The following is a 27,174-nucleotide window of genomic DNA, read 5'->3' as shown; positions in this document are numbered from 1 at the left end:
ATCCACGCGGCAAGGAAGTCGCTCAATTTTTGCGTGCAACACGAAGTAAACAGACATGCAAGAATAGCGACGGGTTCAAGTTTAGGTCGCTCCAGGAGAAAAATTCTTGTGGATGTTGGCCTTTAACCAGACATATGCATGCCGTAGGAAATTGTTTTCTCACCTTCCCTCACAGGGTTTAGTTTATTTCGGAATCGTTTTGGGCCATAATCCGACGAATTTCGTGGCTGAAGCGAAGCGTTTTCGCGTTCCGATCTGGCGGCCATTGTTTCGCGAACGTCCGCGAGAGTACGGAAGTGGTGAATTCTGGGTAAAAATTCCGATGAAGTCACAAGCAGTATTCATGGCAGAAGAAACTTTAGCTGTTGAACCTTACAGTTTTGAGCCTGTGGCTTAAAACTGATCAAGGATCTGCGCGCCCCGTGATTAGTAAAAAAAAATGTAATCACGTTAATGCTCCGATATTTTCTTGTCATGTCCAAAGTCAAGGCACAAAAACAAAATCCCTTGACTTTTGGGGTAGCGCGACTGTTTATGCTTAGATTTTTTTTTTTTTTTCATTCATTACTAGATTGTCCCGTCGCTGGGAAATTCGGGTCACTTCCCCCCAGTGGAAAGATAGCAGCAACAGAATCAAGGGATCTATGGGATTTTTATTTTATTTTTTTCTTGTCTCATCGCTGGGAAATTCGGGTCGCTTCCTCCCAGTGGAAAGCTAGCAACAACAGAGTCGCGCTACCCCAAAGTCAATGAATCTATTAGATTTTTTTTTCATTTCTTTATTGTCCCATCACATTCCACAACTTGGAGACATACCACAACTTGGACACATTACCACGTCTTGGACACATACCACATCTTGGACACATACCACAACTGCTTGGACACATACCACATCTTGGACACATACCAAAACTTGGACACATACCACAACTTGGACACAGATCAACCAAATCTTAGACGCATACCATAACTTGGACACATTACCACATCTTGGACACATACCACAACTTGGACACATACCGCAACTTGGACACATACCACAACTTGGACACATACCACATCTTGGACACATACGGTTACCACAACTTGGACACATTACCACTTCTTGGACACATTACATCTTGGACACATACCACAGCTAGGACACATACCACATCTTGGACACATACGGTTACCACAACTTGGACACATTACCACATCTTGGACACATTACATCTTGGACACATACCACAACTTGGACACATACCACATCTTGGACACATACCACATATTGGACACATACCACAACTTGGACACATACCACATCTTGGACACATACCACAACTTGGACACATTCCACAACTTGGACACATTCCACAACTTGGACACATTCCACAACTTGGACACATTCCACAACTTGGACCACAAGCGCGACTCTGTTGCTGCTAGCTTTTCACTGGGAGGAAGCGATCCGAATTCGCCAGCGATATAGGACAATAAAGAAATGAAAAAGAAAGAAAAAGAAATCAAATGGATCCCTTGACTTTTGGGTAGCGCGACTCTGTTGCTGCTAGCTTTCCACTGGGAGGAAGCGATCCGAATTTCCCAGCAATGGGACAATAGGCTGAATAGAGAAATGAATTTTTTTTTAACATTTTTATAAATCGCGGTTTTAGGTTCGACGTAATTTGTAAAATATTTTTACATTTTTACAAATCACGGGTTAACAGCTCAGTTGGAGGTTTAATTGGTGCCAGTGTGTAGACATACAGGCTGGGGGAGTGGCTTATGAGCGAGCAGATAGCTGTACCGTATCAGCGTCTGTTGCTGGAGATCGTTCTTACTGCGGCGTCCGAGTTGTTACGGAAGTGTCCCATCTATGTGGGTTGATAATCGGGGATTAGTGTAAAGTTGTATCCTCTTAGTGCCTACAAAGTTTACGAGGAAAAACCATTCTCTCTCAAGGGTCAAATGTCTGCCAGACTCAGCAAATAGATTAGGCAGCCCATGATCACTGTTGAGATTGTAGTTGAAGTTCTATCGGATTTGTTGTTGGTTATGTTGTTGAAGACGTATATGTTCTCGAATTTGAGTTGATGTTGTTGTCGTCGTCGTAGATGAAATCAAGGTTGTTACGTGTCAACTCAATCGTGTTCCACCTACTGTTTATCAATGTAAAGCTGTTGTTGGTGGTGTTGTTAACATTGTAGTTGTTCTTGGTTTTTGAGTTGTTGTCAGTGTTGTTGTCGTCGTTGTAGTTGTTGTAGTTGTTGCCCAATGTTGTACTGTGTTGTGGTTGTTTTTGTTATTGTTGATACAGTTTCGCTGGTTTCTCAACAATGCTGTTGTGGTTGTAGTTGTTGTTGTTGTTATTGTTGGTGTAGTTTCGCTGGTTTCCCAACAATGGTGTTGTTGTTGGTATTGTTGATGTTTCGCTGGTTTCTCCCAACCTACAGCGCCATCAGCAGATCATCCTCTTCCGCTTACGGACTGGACACTGTCGACTGCGTGCCCACATGCACCGCCTTGGTCTGTCGCACACACCGAACTGCCCGTGCGAAACAGGCCCACAGACCCCGGAGCACATCCTGCAGACCTGCCCGCTCCACCAGGAAGCCAGAACAGATCACTGGCCCCAAGGTGCCACACTGCAGGAGCAACTCTGGGGCACCAAAGACTCCCTGATCCTGACCACCAGCTTTATTCAAGCTACAAAACTTGAAGTCTGACCTGAGGCCAGAAATCCTGGAACGCCGAAGAAGAAGAAGAAGCTGGTTTCTCAACAATAGTGTTGTTGTTGTTGTTGTTGTTGTTATTGTTGTTGTTGTTGATTCTTTGTTTTTGGGTCCAGCTGATTTATTTTCACAGCCCATTCCTGCTTGAGCCTCGAGTCGGATGGAAACAAATGAAAACTCAAGCCCGAGTCCTTTTTTTGCAACTCCGAACATACGGCAGCAGCACACTCTCTCGGCATGATGTCGGGAGTACGCGCGCATCCACGGCTGCAGCAAAGACGCAGACCGAGCGTCACTACTTTCGCTTCCGATTCCTGCATGTGACGTCACACCCAACGGCTTGCCGCCGCGGGGATTTTGAAGTCTCGCGTAGCAGACGAATTTGGCCGCTTTTTGAGCATGCATTTTGTGTAAAATTAGATTGATGCAACACAAAACCTGTGATTTACTGTTCGGGTTTTGCATCTTTAGATGCTTACCTATATCATTAAATCAACCCCAACTGCTTTATCTGACCTTAAAAAGAGCCTGTTGGGGTCCTTTAAGACATATCTTTCAAACACCTCTTGGCGTTTATTAACAGCTATAGCGATTATATAGCTGTTCTGATCTTGATTTGTTGTTCCAAACTTACAAAATGACAGTTTTTGCGTCGATGCGTTGATCTCAGGTTTTGATAGCAGACGCAGTTTCTTATGCGCATTAGTTTTGCGCAGGCGCCACACTGACTTTGAAAAAATCCTCGATTTGACAACACAGCTGTTAAACAGCTTTTTATAAGTTCATTCGTATGAAACAAAAAGAAGTTTCAGTTTTTTTAATTTTGAACAAGACTGCTTATGAAGAAGAACAAAACACAACATCAACGGAAAACTAGAAACAACTGAAGAACTAGGATGCAACAAGGGGAGGAGAAGAGAACAGCTAATCCGTACAACGCGAGCAGACGGCAGCGAAGTTTTCATTTTGGGTGAATGGCATTTATACTTGTCTCGTCATGAAGCGAAATATTCAACCTCAGTTATAAACGACTACATGAATGTTAGTGCCATGGGTCGATCATCAATACTTCAGAGGGGAAGTAGGGTATTCAGTGTGAAGTTACGAGGTAAGAAAAACCGAATGCGAAACTCAAAGTTTGTCTCAGTCGGCAACAGAGCTCACACAGGCACACAAAAACGGCTGTTCCGTTTTACCCCCCTGTATGAACTACATCTTTCGACTTTAGGCATTTTGTGGTGTTTAGGGACAGAAAATAATTGGTTTAGTCCTGTTTCATCGGGAAGTTAGCAGAAAAGGGTATGCTATCGACATTTGTAAAGCTGAAAAACATTCCCGAGTAGAATTTCAAGTTGTCAGTGTATGCTGTTGTCGATTGAAACATCGTGTGGTACAGATGGCTAAAGCGGAACCATGCGTCTTTGTTATTCCCGATATGCTTTTGGATATCGGCAAAAAAATGACCACTTCCGTAGCGTTATGCTTTGATGATCAGAATACGGATGTGTGAGACCATTCAATCACAGCCCTCGAATTCCCCCACGTGTCTATCAGAATAGCTATATGAGTCTATACAACAACACATGCATACAAACTCAGTACAGCCGCATCTTGCTCAAAAACACGAGGCATACACCCCAGCAACAACCTGAACGATTGCATTCTGTTACTGTAACACTAACACTCTACGCTCAGCAAAACATTTTCTCTTGGTCCCTTGCAGTCCTGCGGATGACCGTTCAAGAAGACGTCTCAGAGGTCATTCATGTCCAGCGCACTTCTTCCGGTCAGTCTACTTGAGGTCCTTCAAGACGCCGCGGAAGATGTCCAGAAAGATATCCACGTGTTTGCGTTGAATGGTCAAGGTAGGGCGTAAACGGAGGGTAGCGGTTCCGCAGGTACCCGCGTGCACACCTGTCATATAACAAAAGACACAGAGATCTCCGTGTGTTAGTGAATTCATTGCTTGTTTTAGCCATAGCAACGACAGACGTAGCAATGAAAAACACACACTCACACACACAAACACACACACACACACACACACACACACACACATGCGGCGCGCGCTCGCCCCCCCCCCCCCCCCCCCACACACACACAGCAATAAAACACACACACACACACATACACGCACATACACGCACATACACACACACACACACACACACACACACACACACACTCATACACACACACTGAGGTGATAGATTTAATTAAAAGCACAACGCAAACAAACCGCGACGGCTGTCCTTGGCCCTTTCTCACAAAGAGGGGCGGACCTCTTACGTACACAAAAAAGATGAAAAGAGCAACTTTTTTTCGAGAACGCTATGTAAACAACACCGTAATGCGAAATTCTGTCACTACAGTTTGTCTTCTGAGAAAACAAGGAAATATTGTTCGAAAATATCGTCGACCGTATCAAACAACAACAACAACCTACTTTTACCTTCCCCCGAAAGTGTGCCTGTGTTAGTGTCTTATACTTTTAAGTACCGCTTCATTGACTAACAAATTCGTAACGTGAGTATGTGTGTGCTAACGTGTACAACTACTAAACTGTTCAGCAAAGTTTCGCTATCTTTGTCCAAAAACACCCTCTCACTGAAACAAACTCCTACATTACTCTTTTTTAATAACTGCTTGAGTAAGGATCAGTAAGCAATTAAGTAGGGGCATACAGACAGACATACAAATAGGCTAAGAAGGTCGATAGACTGGTTGACTGACTGACTGACTGCATGACTGACGTACTCACTGGTTTACTAACTGACCGTGTAAAGAACATGTTGACAGAACGGTATACACAAGCAGAGAGACTGGCAGACAGTAAAACAGACAACCGACAGACACCGTTTTACAGTCAACATACGATAACCAAACGATATTTACACAGACACTGCATAAAACAGTCAACACACGATATTAACCAAACGATAACCGAAATCCTAAAAAAAAAAATGTAAAAACAAACAAACCACCGAGCAAAAATAAAGGAACGAAGAAAGAACAAGTCGCGTGAAGCGATATAAAAACATTTAGTCAAGCTGTCGGCATCAAAGTAACAGATAAACACAATAAACAGTCATCGCCGAGACTATATTTAAGATAGTCTCGACTAACCACACCCCAAAATAGAGACGGGTCACGCAAGTACTTACTTAACCTATTTTCTGTCATTCTGAGCACAGTTTTAGAGTAAACAAGACATATGTATATATTTTTGAATTCAGGAGAAATTGAGGAATACGATGCAATCATTTTTAAATCTGTTAGTGAAAATTCGATTTTAATGACAACTTTAATGAGCAAACTAATTAACTAGTTTTTAATCCTCCAAGCTGAAATGCAATACCGTAGTCCGGCCTTCGTCGAAGATTACTTCACCAAAATGTCAACCAATTTGGTTCAAAAAAGAGGGCGTGACAGTGCTACCTCAACTTTCACAAAAAGCCGGATATGACGTCATCAAGGACATTAATTGAAAAAATGAGAAAAAAAGTCTGAGGATATTATACCCACGAACTCTCATGTGAAATGTCATGAAGATTGGTCCAGTAGTTTTCTCTAAATCGCTCTACACACACACACACACACACACACACACACACACACACACACACACACACACACACACACACACACACACACACACACACACACAAACACACATACACCACCACCCTCGTCTCGATTCCCCCCGTCTATGTTAAAACATTTAGTCAAAACTTGACTAAATGTAAAAACGATAACAAAATCCAAAGCAGCCAAACATTTGACAGATCCCCTTGCCCAAAGCTTCCACTTCAGACAACGCCGGCGCATCCTGAACCTCTTTCCCCACCAGCAAGAATAGTAGGGGTCAAAACGCTGATCAATAAATCGTTATTAGCGATAAATAGAACCATAATTTATAGACAGGCAAGAAATGCAAACACGGACCAGGGGACTGACTGACTAACTGACGAATTGACTGACAGACTGACTGAATAATATGGTCACTGATTGTCTAACCAACAGACATACTTACATGAAAGCAGACAGGCAGGCAGACAGACAGACAGACAGACAGACAGACAGACAGACAGACAGACAGACAGACAGACAGACAAAACGACAAACATACAGACAAAAAACATACGGCCACTAGATAGACAAACCAAAATTGCAGGCAACGAACGATAAGAAACAAAACTCGCAACAACAACAACAACACACACACACACACACACACACACACACACACACACACACACACACACACACACACACATCAACGGAAACGAAAGCCAAAGTCCCCAAAATCTAAAACAGATCCCCCTCCACATGAAACCAAAGCAATTATCTTCGAATGCTTCCACTTCAAATCCCGGCTCATCTTGAACCCGTTACCCCTGTCACCACCAGCAAGAATCGCTAGGTCCAAAGGGAAAGAATCGCTAGGGCCAAAACACTGATCAATAAATCGTTGACCTCATTCACCCAGCGATCGGCACGCGCTATGTTCAGGTTATTACCGAGACAGCTGCGTCCTTTGCGCTGTATTTGCAATTTCGATTTTCTCGCAGACAGGGGGGTCTTTGTACCACGAGGAATTGATTCTCTGTATTTCGAACCATTGACCTTACCTCTGAGGGCTTGTAGACGAGAGAGGGATAAACTTGATCTTTACTGTCAGCTGTTAAATTCTGCGATGATGTAATTAAAAGAAATCGAGGGAGTAGGGGGGGGGGGTGGGTGGTAATGGAGATGTTTGTACGGGAAGGGGGTGCGAGCGCTAGTGTGTGTGTGTGTGTGTGTGTGTGTGTGTGTGTGTGTGTGTGTTGTACGTGCGTGCATGCGCGCGCGCGCGTGCTTGTGTGCGTTAGGTTTTTGGACATCTCCCCTCTAAATACTGCCGTGACTCAGACTGTGGTTCACCTGTAAGGAAAATGAAAAGAACTCACATGTAGAAAAGCGCTAGATTTAATGTTTTCTCCGTGTATTTGTTTTCTGAGTTTTCTAGAAGTTAAACGCTGAGCGTATACCGTACCCTTGTTTTTCATCAAGGTGATGATTTTATCCCGTGTAGCAGCGTCTGGGCAGTCCACGGCGGCTAGCGTACCAAGTCCACGAACACCGGACAATATGGCGGGGAAAGAGTTCTGTAGAAAATAAATCGAAGAAACTATTGTTCAAAAGGAAAATGCCATGTTAGTGGTTCATTTGGAAGTTAAAAGAAAGCATTCTCTTAGCAGCCCAAAACAGACAATTTCATGAAGGTGATCTTATTTCTGTTGGCAGTCCCGCAGCAACCAGCATACGAAGTCCACGGGCACCAAACAATGTTGCTGGAAACGAGTTCTGAAAGACAAACAAGCAAGCAAGGACACGTTTCATAAATTAGGATGGGAAAATAAATCGGTCCCATCTCGAACTATTAAGTAACTGGGCACTGTATTGTCGTCTTGTCTTGTCTATGATCTCCCAAGTTCTTTCCTTTCAGCTGATGTCTGGAGTGCTTGTTAGAGAGCAAGACAACATTGAGGTTATACTAACTTGCAGCTCTTTGGGCCCGAAATGCCTTATTCATCCAACCAAAAACATGCGTATGGTATGATACATCACGTGCCGTCATTCCGTACTTTTATCCTACCATAATCCTGAAGAAGGCAGTTTATCACTGCCGAAATATTGATTAAGAACGTACCAAACCTGGTTACTGTTGTGTCCTCTTTTTGTTTAAGCGAAAAGCATTGTAAGAATTAACCTTCAAGCTTGGTGATGTGGATGTTACCTGAATGTCGAGAAGACCGTTGAGCATGTAGTCCCCTATGACTTTGGAGTTGTCCACCAGCCCGTCTTTCTTGATGACTTCAAGGACGGCCTCCAGAAGCGCCATCTTGGATGGGTCGCCCACCCATGTGTTGAAAATCCGGAACGACTGGCAGGAAATCGTATGGTGAACATTCTTTCTTTCCCGTTTCAAATTTTCTAGATCCTTATTCTTATCGTTGGAATCTGCTGTCTTCTGCTGACTGAGTTGAAAGGTTGTGGTGTTCTAGTATGCGTGTGTGTGCCGTGTGTGTGTGTGCGTGCGTGCCCGCATGCTCGTGTGTGTGTAGTGTAAATGTGTGTGTGTGTGTGTGTGTGTGTGTGTGTGTGTGTGTGTGTGTGTGTGTGTGTGTGTGTGTGCTCGTGTGTGTGTGTGTTGTTTTTCAGTGCGTGTGCTCATCTGCCTGTGTTTGCTGCAGTGTCTGCCTGTGCGCGCATAAGGCGCAGCATATGTCTGTCTCAGTGCCTGTGTCTTTGTCTACGTGGGTGTGCCCGTACCTGTACGTGCTTCAGTGTACGTGTATTTTTGTGTCGAATCCTGTGTCTAACTGCCCGTGTTTGCGTTGGTGTTTTTCTATGTGTCTGTCTATCATGTCATACTATCATGATAATTATGTCTATTAGTTCATTATCTTTCCATAAAACTTTTATACACAGAACTTTGGACAGGATTGTAAGACTTATACCTCTGTTGGCCTCTGTTCGTCGCTGTGATAAAATCCGCCCGTCAACATTTTCTTTGCAAATGGTACCACATCCGGTGGAGAGCGTAAGTTGAAGTGCTCATGCGCCCAAAACTTGCCTGTGGCGCCACATCCGGTTTGAACCTCGTCCAACATCAATGATGCTCCGTTCTAGTAATGAGATACGAAAAGTTCAAAGAGAAGCCATAACTTTAAATCGTATAGAGACACAACAAAAAAGATTTAAAAAAAAAAGACTAGTTCTGAAAAAAAAAGGCCAGAAAATAATACACGCACAAACCAGCAAAAGCATAAAAGACTGTGACACGCCGACACAATCAATGCGAAGTTCTATTAAAACACTAAATAGGCTACTACTACGTTGGGATAAGGGAAATAAGCCTACTCCCCAATATACCGAAAAGTTCCCATTAAAGATACCTTCCTTTCCGTGTTGAAGATCATAATTATATACAGACCACCTAGGCTAGGCTTTTGTGTAGTTAATGTGGAACAAGGGCATCCTTACACTTGGAAACATACCAACAATCTACAGGCTACGCTATCTGTGTGTGACCGCAACACGGTGGCCTAGTGGTAAGGCGTCCGCCCAGTGAGCGGGAGGTCGTGGGTTCGAACCCCGGCCGGGTCATACCTAAGACTTTAAAATTGGCAATCTAGTGGCTGCTCCGCCTGGCTTCTGGCATTATGGGGTTAGTGTACTGGTTGGTCCGGTGTCAGAATAATGTGACTGGGTGAGACATGAAGCCTGTGCTGCGACTTCTGTCTTGTGTGTGGCGCACGTCAAAGCAGCACCGCCATGATATGACCCTTCGTGGTCGGCTGGGCGTTAAACAAACAAACAAACAAACAAATTGCATTGTATTGTATTGCATTGTATAGCATTGTATTGTATTGCATAGTTTTGGTCACCCTGTATTGTTGTGTTGTGTTGTCTTGTGTTGTGTTGTCTTGTCGTCTATTGTATTATGTATTGAACTGCATTGTCTTGTATTGTCTTGTATTGTATTGTATGGTATGATATGGTATTGTATTGCATATTTTGGTCACCCTGTCTTGTTTTGTCTCGTCTCGTCTTTATTGTCTTGTCTTGTTTTGTATTGTCTTGCCTTGCCTTGTCTTGTCGTGTATTGTATTGTTTTGTGTTGTATTGTATTGCTCCGCCTGGCGTTTGGCATTATGGGGTTAGTGCCAGGACTGGTACGTCCGGTGTCAGAATAATGTGACTGGGTGAGACATGAAGCCTGTGCTGCGACTTCTGTCTTGTGTGTGGAGCACGTTAAAATGTCAAAGCAGCACCACCCTGATATCACCCTTCGTGGTGGACTGGGCGTTAAGCAAACAAACAAAACGCTTTCTGTGAAGAGTGAGATTTTTGTGTTGATTTACTTTCGCAGAATTTACTTTTGCAAAATTAATTCAACAAAAAGTTCCTACTGTGCACAGATAGAAGCCAGGCTGGAAAGTGTTGTCATGTGACCAAGAGGAAGGATGCTCTTATTCCATGTACAAACCTAGAAGGATCCAATGTGATTTAAACGATCATTTACAAGATAAAGACAAATCTTCCAACAACCCCTTTTCTTTGAAACTTTGGCTACATAGCCACCACTTTCTGCAGTATACCAAAATAAATCTCCATTTTTTTATGACTACATGACAGAGAAGCCATTTTTGTCTCTAGCACCATGGCCCGGGAACGCAGAAGGAGGAGAAGAAGAAAAACAAGAACAAGAACAAGAAGAACAGGAAGAACAAGAACGAGAACAACAAGAACAGGAAGAACAAGGACAAGGACAAGAAGAACAAAATTAGGAAGAACAAGAACAAGAAGGAAAGGTCTCTGACACAATCTCACCTCTTTAGCGATGTCCTGCAGCCCTTGGAAGAAAGAGGCACTGGCGTAGTTGTCCCCTCCCTCACACTGGACCGTCTCGGACACGATGCCCGCCACTGGACACCCCTTCTTCTCCCACGTGGCCATCAGGTCCCGCACCTGGACACACGGGTGGACAGAGCAGAGGATGTGAGCTGCTTGACTTATTCGATGTACAGGGCAGAGTGTGTGAGCTGCTTGACTTATTCAGTGTACAGGGCAGAGTGTGTGAGCTGCTTGACTTATTCATTGTACAGGCTAGGGCAGAGGGTGTGAGCTGCTTGACTTATTCGGTGTACAGGGCAGAGGATGTGAGCTGCTTGACTTATTCGGTGTACAGGGCAGAGTGTGTGAGCTGCTTGACTTATTCAGTGTACAGGGCAGAGGGTGTGAGCTGTTTGACTTATTCAGTGTACAGGCTAGGGCAGAGGGTGTGAGCTGCTTCACTTATTCATTGTACAGGCTAGGGCAGAGGGTGTGAGCTGTTTGACTTATTCATTGTACAGGCTAGGGCAGAGGGTGTGAGCTGCTTGACTTATTCCGTGTGCCTTCTTTTTATACATTATTTTTCATGTCTTTATTGCTGAGAAGTTCGGGTCGCTTCCTCCCTTTGTAAAGCTAGCAGCAACAAGAGTCGAGCTATCCACACGGATGGACAGAGCAGGGAATGTGCGCCTTCTTCTTCATACCTTACTTTTTATGTCTTTATCATCCCAATCCTGGGAAGTTTTGGTCGCTTTCTCCCTTTGGAGAGCTAGCAGCAACAAGAGTTGAGCTACCGCTACCCAGGTGTTTGCGTGTTTAGGTGTAATCAGCTACCTGCACGTATGGCAGAATGACCGAGGTCCTTTACGTGCCACTGCGGTGAAACGGAGATGGAACATGGATACCGGCTCTGAGTCTGCACATAAAGTTGACCCCTAAAGGCCCGGTCACACAGCCCAAATGTCGCGTAAACGCATGAATCACGCACGAAATTCGATCCTTACGCGATACATGCGCGATTTGCGCATTTCATCAGTTTGTCTGACGTGGAACCTCCGTAGTTGTCCGCCGATGTTCGCCAGATCGGCGCTTTACGCGATTCCAGGTTTTGAGCAGCTCAAAACTCGGCTTCGCGTAAGAGTTTACGCAGTATTGCGCTGTTTTACGTAATTTCTGCGTAGTTTGCGTAGTTCTTACGCGAACAATGCGCGAAACGGGAATGCCAAGGCGCCGCGGTTGCATCAGTTCAGTAATATAAGATGCGCGGAATGGACGTGCGCGCTGCCGCGCATTCCTTGCGCAGTTCATGCGCGATTCATACGCAGTTCATTAGTGATAGTGCGCAGATTATACGTGGTTTTCCGTGGACCTTTGCGTGCCTATGCGCTGTAGTGCGTGGTTTGTTAGTGATTTTTGCGTGATCTTTCCGTAGTTCTTGCGCAATTCATCGGTGATTTTCATCGCGTAAATCAGCGAAAATTGTCAAATTCTCGACCGACAAGCACGCACAACCAAATTTTATGCGTGATTCATGCGTTTACGCGATTTTTGGGCTGTGTGACCGGGCCTTAAGATCATGAGTCCAGTGCTCTACCAACTGTGCTCCCTGGCCCTAGAAAGATGTTCAGAAGAATGGCTCAGTCTTGCTTAGTGTTCTGAACGCATACCATCCTTTTTTGGGTAAAGTTATATAAGAGGCCTAGAGGAATACCCGGCTTCGCCGGGGTGAATCGCGAGACAAAGACAGACAGCGTGGCGGTTAACCACAATCACCTTTGAAGGCGAAGTCCTCTCAAATGGGATTGAGAATTTTAGAGCTTATTTCTAAGCCCTATATTATCTGTTATGGCTTCTCAAATGCCAGAACATACAGACAGACAAAAGCCGCCAGACCCCATCACAAACAGAACTCTACAATCCACAGGTGTTGCCTCCACACACACACACACACACACACACACACACACACACACACACACACACACACACACACACACACAGAAGCCGTATATATCTATCTATATATATATAAATATATAGAGATAGATGACAGTGGATTTTTCGATAAATAGATTCGACCTTTGCACTTTTACAGTGAGGACAACTTACGGGTACATGCAAGGAAAGCCCACAACTTCTAAGGCGAACAACTCTGCAGAGTCTGCTGTGAAGGGCGACGGTAGTCTCCCTGTCACACTCGACCCCCAAGCTTAGGTCCCTCCCAGGTGGAATGGGAACAGCACGAAAATGATTCAGTGGCCTGAACATTTCATGTCGAGTCCCATCGCTGTCGACGACGCCAAATGTAATCGAGTGCCGAAACATCACAATCACCTTTGAAGGCGAAGTCAACTCAAACGAGATTGAGAATAACTGTTATGGCTTCTCGAAGGAAGCCGCCAGACCACATCACAAACAGAACTCTACAATCCACAGGTGTTGCCCACACACACACACAAACACACACACACACAGAGAAGCCGTATATATATATGTATATCTAAATCTATAAATATATAGAGATAGATGACAGTGTATTTTTCGCGTGGCTATAAATTGATTCGACCTTTTCACTTTTACACTAAGGACAACTTACGGGTGCAAGGAAAGCGTTCTGGACAGTGCAGTGACATTCTAAAAATAGTAACGTAGTAACGGGAATATGGGTTGACGCCACACGAAGGAAGGGAGATAAACGCTGAAAACACTGGAGAAGATAAGGAAGAGTTACTGGGAATGGATCCAGAGAAAAACCGGTTCAGCGCTGCGCGCTGAGAGCACTTGTTAAAATATCTCATCGATGAGGTTGTGTCCGGGGTGTAGCTGAATACGGACTCCAAATTTGAAAAAGATCCACCGAGAACTTTGGCCGTGCATCGCGGACACACACACACACACACACACACACACACACACACACACACACACACAGACAGACAGACACAAGTCGTATATATATATATAGATGTGTCCAAAACCGTTCTGTATCATCTTTTGCACAGCATTACCACCAATAATCTATAGTATACTGGCAATTTCCTGCAAGAAATATGAGCAAATATGGCGCGGCTTCGTCACTGAAAACCTCTCTCCACATAGTACGCAATGGATGCCAGATCTCTTCTGCGCTGCTGAAACAACACCTACAGTCTCCTGTCCCCGATAAGACAAGCAAAAAGCGACGTCGGCATTTCAAAACCATCTCAGTCTTTCATTAATTGTCGTGTGCAGATGCTGTGCGTGTACTTGCACGTTATACCATATAAAACAATCAACTTGCTGTCACAGGGCCGTCAAAGGGTATACGCCCAATAAGATACACTTTAAACAAAAAGCAGTCTATGATGATACGGACGATGTGAAAAGGGTGAAAGGTTGAACACTGACCATGTTCAAACATCTCCTTTCCTCCTGCTCGTTCTCCCGTGTGAACTGGTCCAGGGGGTAACGGAGCTTGGGGAAATCGGCCACTGGCCAGTCGGGGGCCGGGAAGTCCAGTTTGTGTATCCACTTGGTGTGCGTGACTGCAAGAGCACCTGCAAGTATTGACCTCACCGTCAATATCATTGACCCCACGTATTAAGTTTGGAGTTGTTGCAGTTCTCACAATCCATACAGCCTGGACGCTGTCTCGGGTTATGTACGCGCACACACACACACAAACACATGCTTCTCTACTGTTTCGCAAACGGCTGAGCACTCGCAAAACTTAACACCCATATACCCAAACAATACCCTACCTCCCCCCCCCCCCCCCCCACCCCGCCGCCCCCCCCCCCACACACACACATAAAGATGCACGCACGCAGACGCACACACAAACACGCACGCACGCACCCTCCCACCCACATGCACACACACACACACACACACACACACACACACACACACACACACACACACACACACACACACAAAAGATACTGACATTTCCTTCTACATTAAAAGCAGAAAAAACAAGTCGCGTAAGGCGAAATTACTACATTTAGTCAAGCTGTGGAACTCACAGAAAGAAACTGAACGTAGTCCGCTCGCTAGTGCAAAAGGCAGTGAAAGTGACGAGCCTGTTTGGCGCGGTAGCGATTGCGCTGTGCTTCATATACTAGCGGAAAAAAGTTAAGGACGGTTCACACACGCAATCACAGCAAAAGAACGAATGAACATATCGTACGGAAATTTGGAACACGTTTACTTCAGTCAATGTGCAACGCAACTGCAAAATTTGGGTTTATTTCATCGAGCCGATTCGGTTATTCATGTCCACAAACAGCAGAGGGGTCACAAATAAACATAACAAGTCTTTCATGAGGTCAATAATGGGTGTGTCCGCCACGTTTGCGCTCAAGTTCACCACACCTTGACCGCATAGAGTTCATAAGCTTCGTGAAAAAGGCCTGTGGAATGGCCTGCCACTCCTGTTGGAGCATCTGCAGCAGCTGCTGCAGGTTTCTGGGAGGCTGGTGGTTGGCCCTCACCTGCCTGTCCAGTTCGTCCCATACATGCTCTATGGGGTTCATGTCTGGCGAACAGGCAGGGAAATCCATCCTGACGACCCCGGTTTGCTGGATGTAGTCGTTGACAAGCCTGGCCCTGTGAGGAGTAGCATTGTCATCCTGAAACACGGCGTTTGGGCCAATCTGTTGCAGGGTCGGCAAGACAATAGGGGCGAGAATTTCGTCCCTGTAGCGTTGACCAGTGAGATTCCCGACCACATGGTACTGGGGGGTGCGTTGATGAAGGCTGAAGCCCCCCCAAACCATGACAGAGCCCCCGCCGAAGGCCACCCTCTCATGCACTGTGTCGTCTTCATAACGCTCGCCCTCACGCCTCCAGACCTTGCGCCGGCCGTCAGAATGGTACAGGTCGAAGATTGCTTTGCCAAAATTTCAATCAATTTGATTGAAAAATGAGGGTGTGACAGTGCCGCCTCAACTTTTACAAAAAGCCGGATATGACGTCATCAAAGGTATTTATCGACAAAAAGAAAAAAACGTCCGGGGAAATCATACCCAGGAACTCTCATGTCAAATTTCATAAAGATCGGCCCAGTAGTTTAGTCTGAATCGCTCTACACACACACACAGACAGACAGACAGACAGACAGACAGACAGACAGACAGACAGACAGACAGACACACATACACCACGACCCTCGTCTCGATTCCCCCCTCTATGTTAAAACATTTAGTCAAAACTTGACTAAATGTAAAAATCCACATCGCTAGCTGTCTTTCTCACAGAGTCAAGCTTCCACATTCTGCGAAATGAACATTCTGTCAATCACTCCATATCTTCTCCATCATGATTTCAGCACCGCACTCGCTCAAACAGCTCACCCATGGTCCTGCCGTGGAAGCCGTCTTTGAAGGACAGGATGGCTAGATTGGGTGCGCCGGGGGCCTGGTTCTTCAAGCAAGACTCCATTTCTTCTTTTGATGGACCCTCTCCACCCCGTTTTCGTCGCTGACCGAACACAAATACATTGTCATTTTGGAGATACAAAAGGCAAAACAGACTGATTCATGTTTCATCCAGTGCATTGATTATACGGTGTGTGTGTGTGTGTGTGTGTGTGTGTGTGTATAGTGTATGTGTGTGTGTGTGTGTGTGTGTGTGTGTGTGTAGTGTACGTGTGTGTGTGTGTGTGTGTGTGTGTGTGTGCGTGCGTGTGAGCGTGTGTATGTGTGTGTGTGTTCGTGTGCGTGCGTGCGTACGTGCGTGCGTGCGTTTAAATGTTCTGCTTTACACAAATCACTGTGAAGATGCAGGTGTGTCGTGGCTTGCATTATTGATGGCCGCAGGAGCGGTCATCTATTGCAATGCATTCGGAGAGCTGACATGTCTCGTTTTGTTACCGTTCTCACGAGATCAGTTACAGTTTCTCTCTCTCTCTCTCTCTCTCTCTCTCTCTCTCTCTCTCTCTCTCTCTCTCTCTCTCTCTCTCTCTCTCTCTCTCTCGTTCTCTCTCTCTCGCTCTCTCTCTCTCTCTCATCCGACTCCTGGCACACAGGTCAAAGCAGATGTTAACTTGAGTGCACGTGTACCTAGCAGGAGGGGGTGATTCGGGTCAGAAGTGGGGTAAAGCACTTTGGTCTTCAGTCTTTGGGTTATAGCTTTCAGTGGAGAAGATGCCAACATGAAATTGCACTATGCTCTACTATTTATTGTCCTTGTCTATCGGACACGAAGAAGGGAAGCTACAATCGCCCCAGGCCATATATACTCTTTGTTTCCTGAGCCTGGACCATTGAGACGGTTACCTCATAGATCTGTTCATTCTTCAGTTTGTCGGTGTCAAAAGTTATACCCCCATTCCACACAACCGTTCTTTGTCCTGTTCCCCTACCAATCAAGGAATGCTGCCACAACAATGGAACGCTGCGCAAACGGCCGTTTTTTGGCATCTTTCAGCAGCGTCTGACCATAGTGGCAGCCGTCCTTGGTCGGTAAGGGAACGGGACCTAGAACGGATGTGTGGAATGCGGGTATGACAACTCAGTGTATGAGAGCGCTACCGTTGCGTTACCGTTGTTTTAAGTTCCTTTAATGATCCAAGCGTTCCATTACCGATGGGTTGAGGTTCCATTACCGTTCATTCTGATCGGGAGGGGAACGGCTAAAAATGTGAACATGCAGCCCAAACTCAGCCGTCCCTACCGACCCTACCGTTCAAAGCAGTTCCGTTAACGATCAGTTACGTTCATTGCGGTTCTGTCCCGATCCCCTCCGTGCCCGCACCGTTCCATGGTCGGTACGGGAACGGGACCTAAAACGGTTGTGTGGAAAGGGGGTATAAGACTCGACCACTTGGTTTATGGTGGAGACAGCTGGAAGATCTCTGGATATAATTGCAATGTACGGACAGGTTTGCACTGGCCCAAGGGTTTGTTTGTTTGTTTGCCTAACGCCCAGCCGACCACGAAGGGCCATATCAGGGCGGTGCTGCCTTGACAGTACAACGTGCGCCACACACAAGACAGAAGTCGCAGCACAGGCTTCATGTCTCACCCACTCACATTATTCTGACACCGGACCAACCAGTCCTAGCACTAACCCCATAATGTCAGACGCCAGGCGGAGCAGCCACTAGATTGCCAATTTGAAAGTCTTAGGTATGACCCGGCCGGGGTTCGAACCCACGACCTCCCGATCACGGGGCGGACGCCTTACCACTAGGCCAACCGTGCCGGTCTGGCCCAAGGGTGTCCGTTCATGAGAGGGACTGCTGAAACAGTTTACTAGTGTGAAACATAAGTAATCAATTTATCCACTTGACTATATTCACAACAGGGACCTATCACTCTTCTTTGCATGTTTTTATGCCTACGGATTTTCAAATACTCTGCAACACATATAGGCTAACCCAAATTCAACATGTGCCCGTACAATACCGCTTCTTTTATGAAAACATTGCTTCGGCCATGTTGATTTTAATCAACCAATTTTCTTGTTACTACATGTACTGCAGTTCACTTACTTGGTAGCTCATAAACATGGCTTTCTGTCCGTGCTCCACTGAGCATGCGCCGCACGCCATTGTCTGCACGTTGCTTAAACCAGGTGGCGCCACCTTTGGTAAGAGAAACCCGACAGCATGGGAAACAACAAGATATGTACATTAAAATTCATTTAAGTATTTGGCATAGTTTTGAGTAACTCATTGCATGTGTTTCTAAATTACAGCACAGTAAATGTCCGTTGAACTTTTCATGGTCCAATTCGTCAGAAAACTTTCCAAAATGGCGCCTTAGGTGTACTAACTTTTAAGTACTTTCTACGATGCTGGTCTCCTTTTTTCGGGAACAGACATTTACGCATTTTTGTTTTCAGGATGTTGTTCTTGCTGTGGATATTCTGAGTCACACAGACTATTGTAAATGTAACTTTCAAAAATCTAGCTCCCAAATGTTTTTAAAAACACATTATTTTCGTTCCCTTTTTTTCAGTTTTAACCTGAACTCGACCCCACCATGACCTTGACACTTGACGAACGTCACACGCCATCGGAGACTTTAAGCGTGAGAAGTGTCAAGAGTCTGACCTCATAAACATTCGAGAAAATGTCAATGTAATTTGTTTGTCTGTGAGCCATAATGGTCGTGACAGGATAATTGTCCTTTTCGTCGCGTCGGTACCAGATATGATAGAGAGTACGTTGCTTTGGCAGGAAGTTGGCGGCTATTCATGCTGATGCTGTTACAAACGACATATCAAGCCACCTCATATACGTGAAGGGCCTACATGAGTTAAAAGCATGCTTCCTCTTGACGGATATTATGAGAACAAAAACCAGACACACGCAGCCATGCCAAAACTATGATATATTAATTGTTCGTTTGTTTGGCAGCTTGGTCGATATCTTTCTTTGCGCTCGCTCTCTCTCTCTCTCTCTCTCTCTCTCTCTCTCTCTCTCTCTCTCTCTCTCTCTCTCTCTCTCTCTCTCTCTCTCTCTCTCTCTCTCTCTCTCTCTCTCTCTCTCTCTCTCTCTCTCTCTCTCTCTCTCTCTCGTTTACTGTTTTAACCAAATTAATCAATTTTTCACATACACAAAAAGCGGTGGTTTTTCTTGAATTGTAAACGTACGCTTACCGACATGAGAGTTTGACGCATCCTCTGCACGTGGTCCCCGGAGGGGAAGAGGCCCAGTGCGGGACGGTTCACAAAGGCGGCCTGGTCAGTCAACACCACAAACAGTCAGTACAATACAATACAATACAATACACTACAATACACTACAATACACTACAATACAATGCAACACATGACAAGACAAGGCAAGGCAAGACAATACAAAACAAGACAAGACAATTAAGACGAGACGAGACAAAACAAGACAGGGTGACCAAAATATGCAATACAATACCATATCATACCATACAATACAAGACAATACAAGACAATGCAGTTCAATACATAATACAATAGACGACAAGACAACACAGCACAAGACAACACAACACAACAAAACAGGGTGACCAAAACTATGCAATACAATACAATGCTATACAATGCAATACAATATAATGCAATTTGTTTGTTTGTTTGCTTAACGCCCAGCCGACCACGAAGGGCCATATCAGGGCGGTGCTGCTTTGACATATAACGTGCGCCACACACAAGACAGAAGTCGCAGCACAGGCTTCATGTCTCACTCAGTCACATTATTCTGACACCGGACCAACCAGTCCTAGCACTAACCCCATAATGCCAGACGCCAGGCGGAGCAGCCACTAGATTGCCAATTTTAAAGTCTTATGTATGACCCGGCCGGGGTTCGAACCCACGACCTCCCGATCACGGGGCGGACGCCTTACCACTAGGCCAACCGTGCCGGTATACAATGCAATACAAGGTTATTGTCTGAGTGGTTTACAAACATAGTTTTTACTTTCGGCTCGTCAAACACAAAATATCAAAATAAAATTAATAGTATCGCATCACGAAGAAAAAATTCACAGCTTTGCACTCGCGCGCCTAAACACACACACACACACACACACACACACACACACACACACACACACACACACACACACACATACACACACACACACCACCCACAATACAAATGGCATGTCTTATGGTTTAGCAATGGTGCTGCAAACATCACACTCTGGGGTTAAAAAAAAAACAAGTCGCGTAAGGCGAAAATACAACATTTATGCCTGGGTCTCACATATACGATTTTTCGGAAGTGTCGGGGATAGTTAAGTCGGCTAGGTCGGAAGTGTCGGATGCAAATTCGGCTCCAAATTTCACCCCCGACCTGTCCTTACGACTGATCCGACCATGTAGCCGACAAGCAGACGACAACCACCCGACTTTAGGGCCGACAAATCCGACATGTGTCCAGACACTTCCGACTGCAGTAACGACAATTCCGACTGCAGTTACGACAGGCCCGATTATTAGCTGAAAAACTTCCGAACAATAGCCGACTCTCACGACCAGTGTAACGACTAAACCGACTAGCTAACGACTGTCCTAACGACAAATCAGACTGCCCTAACGACAAATCAGACACCATTACGACTAATCCGAACGACACTATGCTACCGACAAATCCGACCACCCTTACGAGTCTTCCGACTACCGTTACGACTAATCAGAATCGCCTTACGACTAAACCGACACGCTTACGACAACCACCCGACAAATTTCTATTCGTCTGAGTCGGGAGGCTCTTCCGACTGTTTTGAACATGTTCAAAACAGTCTGAAGGGCCTTCCGAACTAACCGACTTTTCAAAAACAAAATTGCTAATTCTCACGAACTCTCCGACCTCTTCCGACTTCCAGCCGACTACCTAAAGTCGGGTGACATTCGTAGATGTGAGACCGGGGCATTAGTCAAGCTGTCGAACTCACAGAATGAAACTGAACGCAATGCAATTTTTCAGCAAGGCCGTATACTCGTAGCATAGTCAGTCCACCGCTCGTGGCAAAGGCAGTGAAATTGACAAGAAGAGCGGGGTAGTAGTTGCGCTGAGAAGGATAGCCCGCTTTTCTGTACCTCTCTTCGTTTTAACTTTCTGAGCGTGTTTTTAATCCAAACATATCATATCTATATGTTTTTGGAATCAGGAACCGACAAGGAATAAGATGAAAGTGTTTTTAAATTGATTTCGAAAATTTAATTTTGATCGTGATTTTTATATTTTTAATTTTCAGAGCTTGTTTTTAATCCAAATATAACATATTTATATGTTTTTGGACTCAGAAAATGATGAAGAATAAGATGAACGTAAATTTGGATCGTTTAATACAAAGCAAAATTTATTACAATTTTCAGATTTGTAATGACCAAAGTCATTAACCCCTTGACTGCCTTAGGACGGGTATACCCGTCCTGCACTTGTGCATTATTTCCATGAATAGATACTAAAAACAGATTCTTGGTTGAATTTCCTTTAAAAATAACATAGGTTTTACTTTCCTACCTACTGCCAGTTTGGAGCTAGAATTTTTTGTGAATTATTACACCCCGAACTCAGACTGTCGAAGATTGCTTGGCCAAAATTGCAATCAATTTGATTGAAAAATGAGGGTGTGACAGTGCCGCCTCAACTTGTACAAAAAGCCGGTTATGACGTCATCAAAGGTATTTATCGAAAAAAAGAAAAAACGTCCGGGGATATCATTCCCAGGAACTCTCATGTCAAATTTCATAAAGATGGGTCCAGTAGTTTGGTCTGAATCGCTCTACACACACACACGCACAGACACACACACACATACACCACGACCCTCGTCTCGATTCCCCCTCTATGTTAAAACATGTAGTCAAAACTTGACTAAATGTAAAAAGGATGGAAAGAAAGAAAGAAGCACGTTTTTGTGGTTGAATGGATCAAGGTGTATCACAAGTGGATGAAATACTACAAGTAGATAACATTGTTCATTGGCTCTATCGACGCCCGTTTTTAACCACTTAATTCCCTTTGTATGATAAACCGTCCATAGATCGTCGTTCTCCCGAACTAACTCCTTAGTATGTCATCGAGAATAGAGGATTTTGGGATATCCTTTCATGCGCCTTTCGGGAGCGTAGGGTCAGTTACTGAACTAGCCCCGAACAGTGAGATATTGAGAATAGTACACAAATACGAACGGAGAGACTCGGAAACTCAAGTCACTGAGTCGTCGCTACGCTCGAGAACTCAAGTGTAATATTTGAAGTTAAAATCTCCCTCGACTACAGTGCGACAAAATAGCTCAGTCGGTCGAGTCCCCGATTGACGGTGCGCTAAGTCCTTACTTTTGTTGTCCCGGGTTCGATTCGCTTCGAAGGAAATGTATTGTTATTTTTTTCTGTACTCGTAATTCTTGTATTTTATTCATTTGCTTCATTCCAAACGGTTTTCAACATTTTCTTGTTTTCTTAACTCTATATACTTGTATTTTTTCATTTTGATTTATCCCAAAGATTTTGAGTCGTGTATTGAAAATCGAATATAGTGCATGAGTGCCATTGAACAGCTTTCCCACAATCCCGTATTCTATTTTTAGTAATGGATATTCCCAAGGAAAGGTCAAAGGGCATATGTATCATCGCGTGTCGACTGCAGGTAATGTACTTAGCTGCTTCTATTATGATAGGCTTCTGGGTGTATGCATTTGGATCAGGGTGTATGCTTAGTAATGTGCGTCACAGAAACAGTTTGTTTGCAGTCCTTGCACATGTATGATACATGTACACAAGCGAGCTTGCCAGCATTGGTGAGTGCGTGTGTATAAATCTTCGTACCTGCCTGCCTGCACGCTATCAAACTTCTGTCATCTGGGAGATTTTCACAAAAGTTCTTAATTTGAAGCAAACGTATGACTCTGCCATTGCTTGTCTGTTGGTCGGTCCGTCGGTCCGTCCGTCCGTCCGTCCGCCTGTCTGTGCGTCCGTGCCTTCCCAAGTCTCTCCGTCTAAAAGTTACAATGCAATGAAACGATATGCTCTCACCTGATTCTTAGGATCTTTGAAGGCTTGGATGACTCTTGGATGGTTATAACCTGGGCAGAAACGTACAGGCTATCCTAAATATCAGTGTCGTGGTCCAAGTACATTTTCAACAGGTAGCCTACTTGTCAAAAGTTAAGTAAGATTTGAACTACCTTACAAGAGTCTAGAGTCCCGCAGAGAGAGAGAGAGAGAGAGAGAGAGAGAGAGAGAGAGAGAGAGAGAGAGAGAGAGAGAGAGAGAGAGAGAGAGAGAGAGAGAGAGAGAGAGAGAGAGAGAGAGAGAGAGAGAGAGAGAGAGAGAGAGAGAGAGAGAGAGAGAGAGAGGAATACGAAAGTTTAATTGCTTGGCCATTTAATTGGCCCCTTTCAATGGGAAAGGAGGGTAAGGGAAATCGGTGTACACATATATATACATGTAGTTCGAAAACATGCACCGATCATTGGGATGGTTCACAGTGTACATCCCTGTCCCGACATGGTAGTTTCCACGTCAGTGTTCGTATTGTCCGTTAGATCTGTGTAATGCAAATTACACTGTTCTCCAAAATGTCAAGATGAGAACAAAAGTTCCGAATCACACCCACAACATCGATACGATATCCGAACCGAATAGCTTTGCTGTTAACCGAGGTAGTATTTTGTCACATCCCGGAGTGCAGACACTTCGTGTAGCGCAGTTCGGAGTTGATCGGCGAATTTTCTCCTGTCGACGGGTGACCCATGTCGAAGCTTGTCAAGGTACTCCTGTTCTTCTCGTAGCATGTGGCGAGCTGCATGCTTGACCATCCAGTACGTGCCTGGACTTTTGTCGGTGCTGCAATCGGTGACCAACACGAAATCGTCAGTTTCACACAGCAATGATTGTCTGTCATCTGTGTTGTCACGAACCACTCTTCGAAAAGAGTTATTCCTGTGCACATTTTTCACTGCACGCGCACAGCTGATCGGTCCTTCAGTTCCGACACATACCCCTTTATGGCCGACAGACTGTAACCTAGGTCAGATGCCTTGTTCTCTGATATATCCTGTGTTTGTGTACCTTCTCTATTCAGAGACTTTGTTATTGATAGCCATCCAAGAGTCATCCAAGCCTTCAAAGATCCTAAGAAACAGACACGCCACGTGACTCAGTGGCCCGTGGCGACAAACACACATCGTCAGCCTCCCTTGTCTATTGTTATCACGCTCCATGAGTTTGTTGTCAACAGTGCGTGCGACACGTTCAAAAATGTCACTGTCACTGTGTTGTGTGTCACTTTCACATTCCAGCAGTTGTTGTTGATTTCCTTCTTGTGTCGAAACAAGGGTAGCGGGGTTGAACAGTGAAGGGATTTCATGACTTGCCTTCAATGTGTCGACACGATTTTCTTCTTCTTTGTTTCTCTTTCTTTCTTCTGCTCGCAGCTTGTCGCGCTGAAGCTGGCTTGGCGGCTTTCGTCGAAAATGTTGAGTCATGGCTGGCCGGTCCGACTCTGAGTCAGAGGCTGACAGTGACACAAGTCGCAGGACAACTGTAGTTTTCGTTCCTTCTGCACACACTTTCCAGGAACAGACGGTGTTTACCTTGAGCAGGGCTTCCAGTGTACCTTCCAGAGCTGTTGGGAGTCCATCAGCTGGCATCAAGTTTTGAGGGAATTATTGAGCGTTTCTCAAAGTTAAATCGAGAGCTCTAAATTTCCGCCCTGCTGCTCGAAAATCTCACGAGAGAGAGAGAGAGAGAGAGAGAGAGAGAGAGAGAGAGAGAGAGAGAGAGAGAGAGAGACAGAGAGAGAGAGAGACAGAGAGAGACAGAGAGAGAGAGAGAGAGAGAGGGAGAGAGAGAGAGAGCGACAAACAGACACATAGAAATGCATGCATGTGCACACAGAGAGGAAAAATAATCAAGTTACTGCTAATCAAATACAGGTGCACGCCCTCATACACCGATCGGACGAATAAAGACAGAAAACACACACACACACACACACATACCAGACAAAAACGCAATTCACTTGAAGCAAACAGTCTACCTAATGGAACAGAAGCGATCTGCGTGTACATATCCAGCATCAAATTCCCGTCAACATCAGCGATGTAATTTCCGAAGCTTCGTTCATAGTCTGCGAAGAACTGGACCGCCCCAGATTCCTGCAAACAAGAGAAACTTAGTGCTATGGGCTTGTTTGATTTTTGTTTGCGACTTTTTTCTGTTTTGTTTAAAGGCACAGTAAGCCTCCCGTAAACCATCACAGATACTGTCAGGCTTTTACACACAGTACAAACACCCTTTCATTTAAACACTCACCGCTTGAGAACATCCTAGGTGCCCTCCGTAAAGAGCGAGCAATTTTCAAAGAATTTATTTTTGCGTGGTTTATCTTACCCCTGAGCCATCGTGAACCCGTGTGATCCAGTTTCCCATTTTCACAATGTAGTCGTCAGTTAGTAATTTGAATGCGACTCGATGTGAGCTTATCTGCAATATCACGTTATTATGTACCTCTGACTATGCACGAAACAAACGGCTGTGGTTCACAAGAACTCTAGCGATGGCTTTTGACTGTTCAGAGGAACTGGCGATAGACATAAACCGTCGTCTGCTACGAGAACCACGACCTTGCGTGACCCTGCTTCCGGGCTTTTCTTTTTTCAAACTTTCAAAACTTCAAATTGTACTGATCTTGTCTTGATGAAAAAAGAATTCTTTTATGATTTAATAATGTTTGTGTAACAAGCTATCAATTTATTATTTAGATTTTAAAAGTTAGGTCTAGCGCCAAAACGCACCACGGTCCGATTGTCTGAGCAACAATCCGCAAACTTAGTTCTTTAAAAATTGCTCGCTCTTTACGGAGGGCACCTAGGATGTTCCCGTTCGGTGAGTGTTTAAATGAAAGGGTGTTTGTACTATGTGTAAAAGCCTGACAGTATATGTGATGGTTTACGGGAGACTTACTGTGTGGTATCGGGACTACAAAAATGTGATCTGCTGGACATGTGCATGGCTAGACAAATATGCGTAGATGTAGGATATGGACATAACAGGGGCGGATCCAGGGGGGGTTTCCGGGGCTTCCGGAAACACCGGAACTCCCCCCCCCCCCCCCCAGCCTAAAAAAAAAATTAAAAATGAGAAGAAACAAAAAGAAACACAAAAAAGAAAAACGTATGGCTCACATTGCACCAGATTGCTCCATTTTCCTTGATTTTAATCACAATTTTTTCCGGGGGGGGGGGGGCATGCCCCCGGACCCCCCAAGGAGCCGGCCTTTCTTTTCTAAGTGGCGATTTCAGAAGGTAGTTGGGTAATTTGTTGACTCAGGTTACACCAGATCGGTCAATTGTCCTTGTTTTGATCTAAATTTGTCTTCTTAAATTTATTTTTTTGAAGGTGTATTAGGGGAAGTTTCTTGGCTCAGATTGCAATAGTTTGCTCCATTTTCCTTGTTTGTATCAAACATGTTCGGGGGGGGGGGGGGGCATGCCCCCAGACCCCCCTAGGAGGTTCGAACGTTTCCTGCCCTCAACTAATCGCTTTGCGCCGTCGAATTGTTCCTACAAAAAAAAATGTGGACCCCCCCCCCCCCCCCCCCTCCTAAAAATGATGTGATCCGCCCCTGACATAACAGACAAAGCGTACTATG

At 44.9% G+C, this 27,174-nt stretch overlaps 1 protein-coding gene and 1 long non-coding RNA gene across 3 annotated transcripts in view; one reads left to right on the top strand and one right to left on the bottom strand.

Annotated features, from left to right (window-relative positions):
• LOC138959445 (uncharacterized) overlaps positions 1-16,619 on the top strand; it is a 37,029-nt gene extending 20,410 nt beyond the window's left edge. The window contains exons 2-3 of the long non-coding RNA XR_011453719.1: positions 4,441-4,582; positions 16,411-16,619. This is a non-coding gene — a long non-coding RNA (uncharacterized lncRNA). The remainder of the gene's footprint in view (positions 1-4,440; positions 4,583-16,410) is intronic.
• The window catches only part of LOC138959443 (4-aminobutyrate aminotransferase, mitochondrial-like), a 44,874-nt gene continuing 21,219 nt past the window's right edge, over positions 3,520-27,174 (bottom strand). For both annotated transcript variants that reach the window (XM_070330943.1, XM_070330944.1), the window contains 11 exons: positions 25,561-25,678; positions 23,553-23,602; positions 19,689-19,769; positions 18,577-18,669; positions 16,436-16,562; positions 14,487-14,635; positions 11,097-11,234; positions 9,221-9,388; positions 8,497-8,643; positions 7,753-7,864; positions 3,520-4,631 (listed from right to left, as the gene is read on the bottom strand). In XM_070330943.1, coding sequence (XP_070187044.1) covers positions 4,510-4,631; positions 7,753-7,864; positions 8,497-8,643; positions 9,221-9,388; positions 11,097-11,234; positions 14,487-14,635; positions 16,436-16,562; positions 18,577-18,669; positions 19,689-19,769; positions 23,553-23,602; positions 25,561-25,678 — 1,305 coding nt within the window. In that variant the 3' untranslated portion in view covers positions 3,520-4,509. The remainder of the gene's footprint in view (positions 4,632-7,752; positions 7,865-8,496; positions 8,644-9,220; positions 9,389-11,096; positions 11,235-14,486; positions 14,636-16,435; positions 16,563-18,576; positions 18,670-19,688; positions 19,770-23,552; positions 23,603-25,560; positions 25,679-27,174) is intronic.

The sequence above is a fragment of the Littorina saxatilis genome, linkage group LG2 (assembly GCF_037325665.1).
Source record: "Littorina saxatilis isolate snail1 linkage group LG2, US_GU_Lsax_2.0, whole genome shotgun sequence".
Lineage (NCBI taxonomy): Eukaryota > Metazoa > Mollusca > Gastropoda > Littorinimorpha > Littorinidae > Littorina > Littorina saxatilis.
This window is presented reverse-complemented; position numbering and strand designations above follow the sequence as displayed.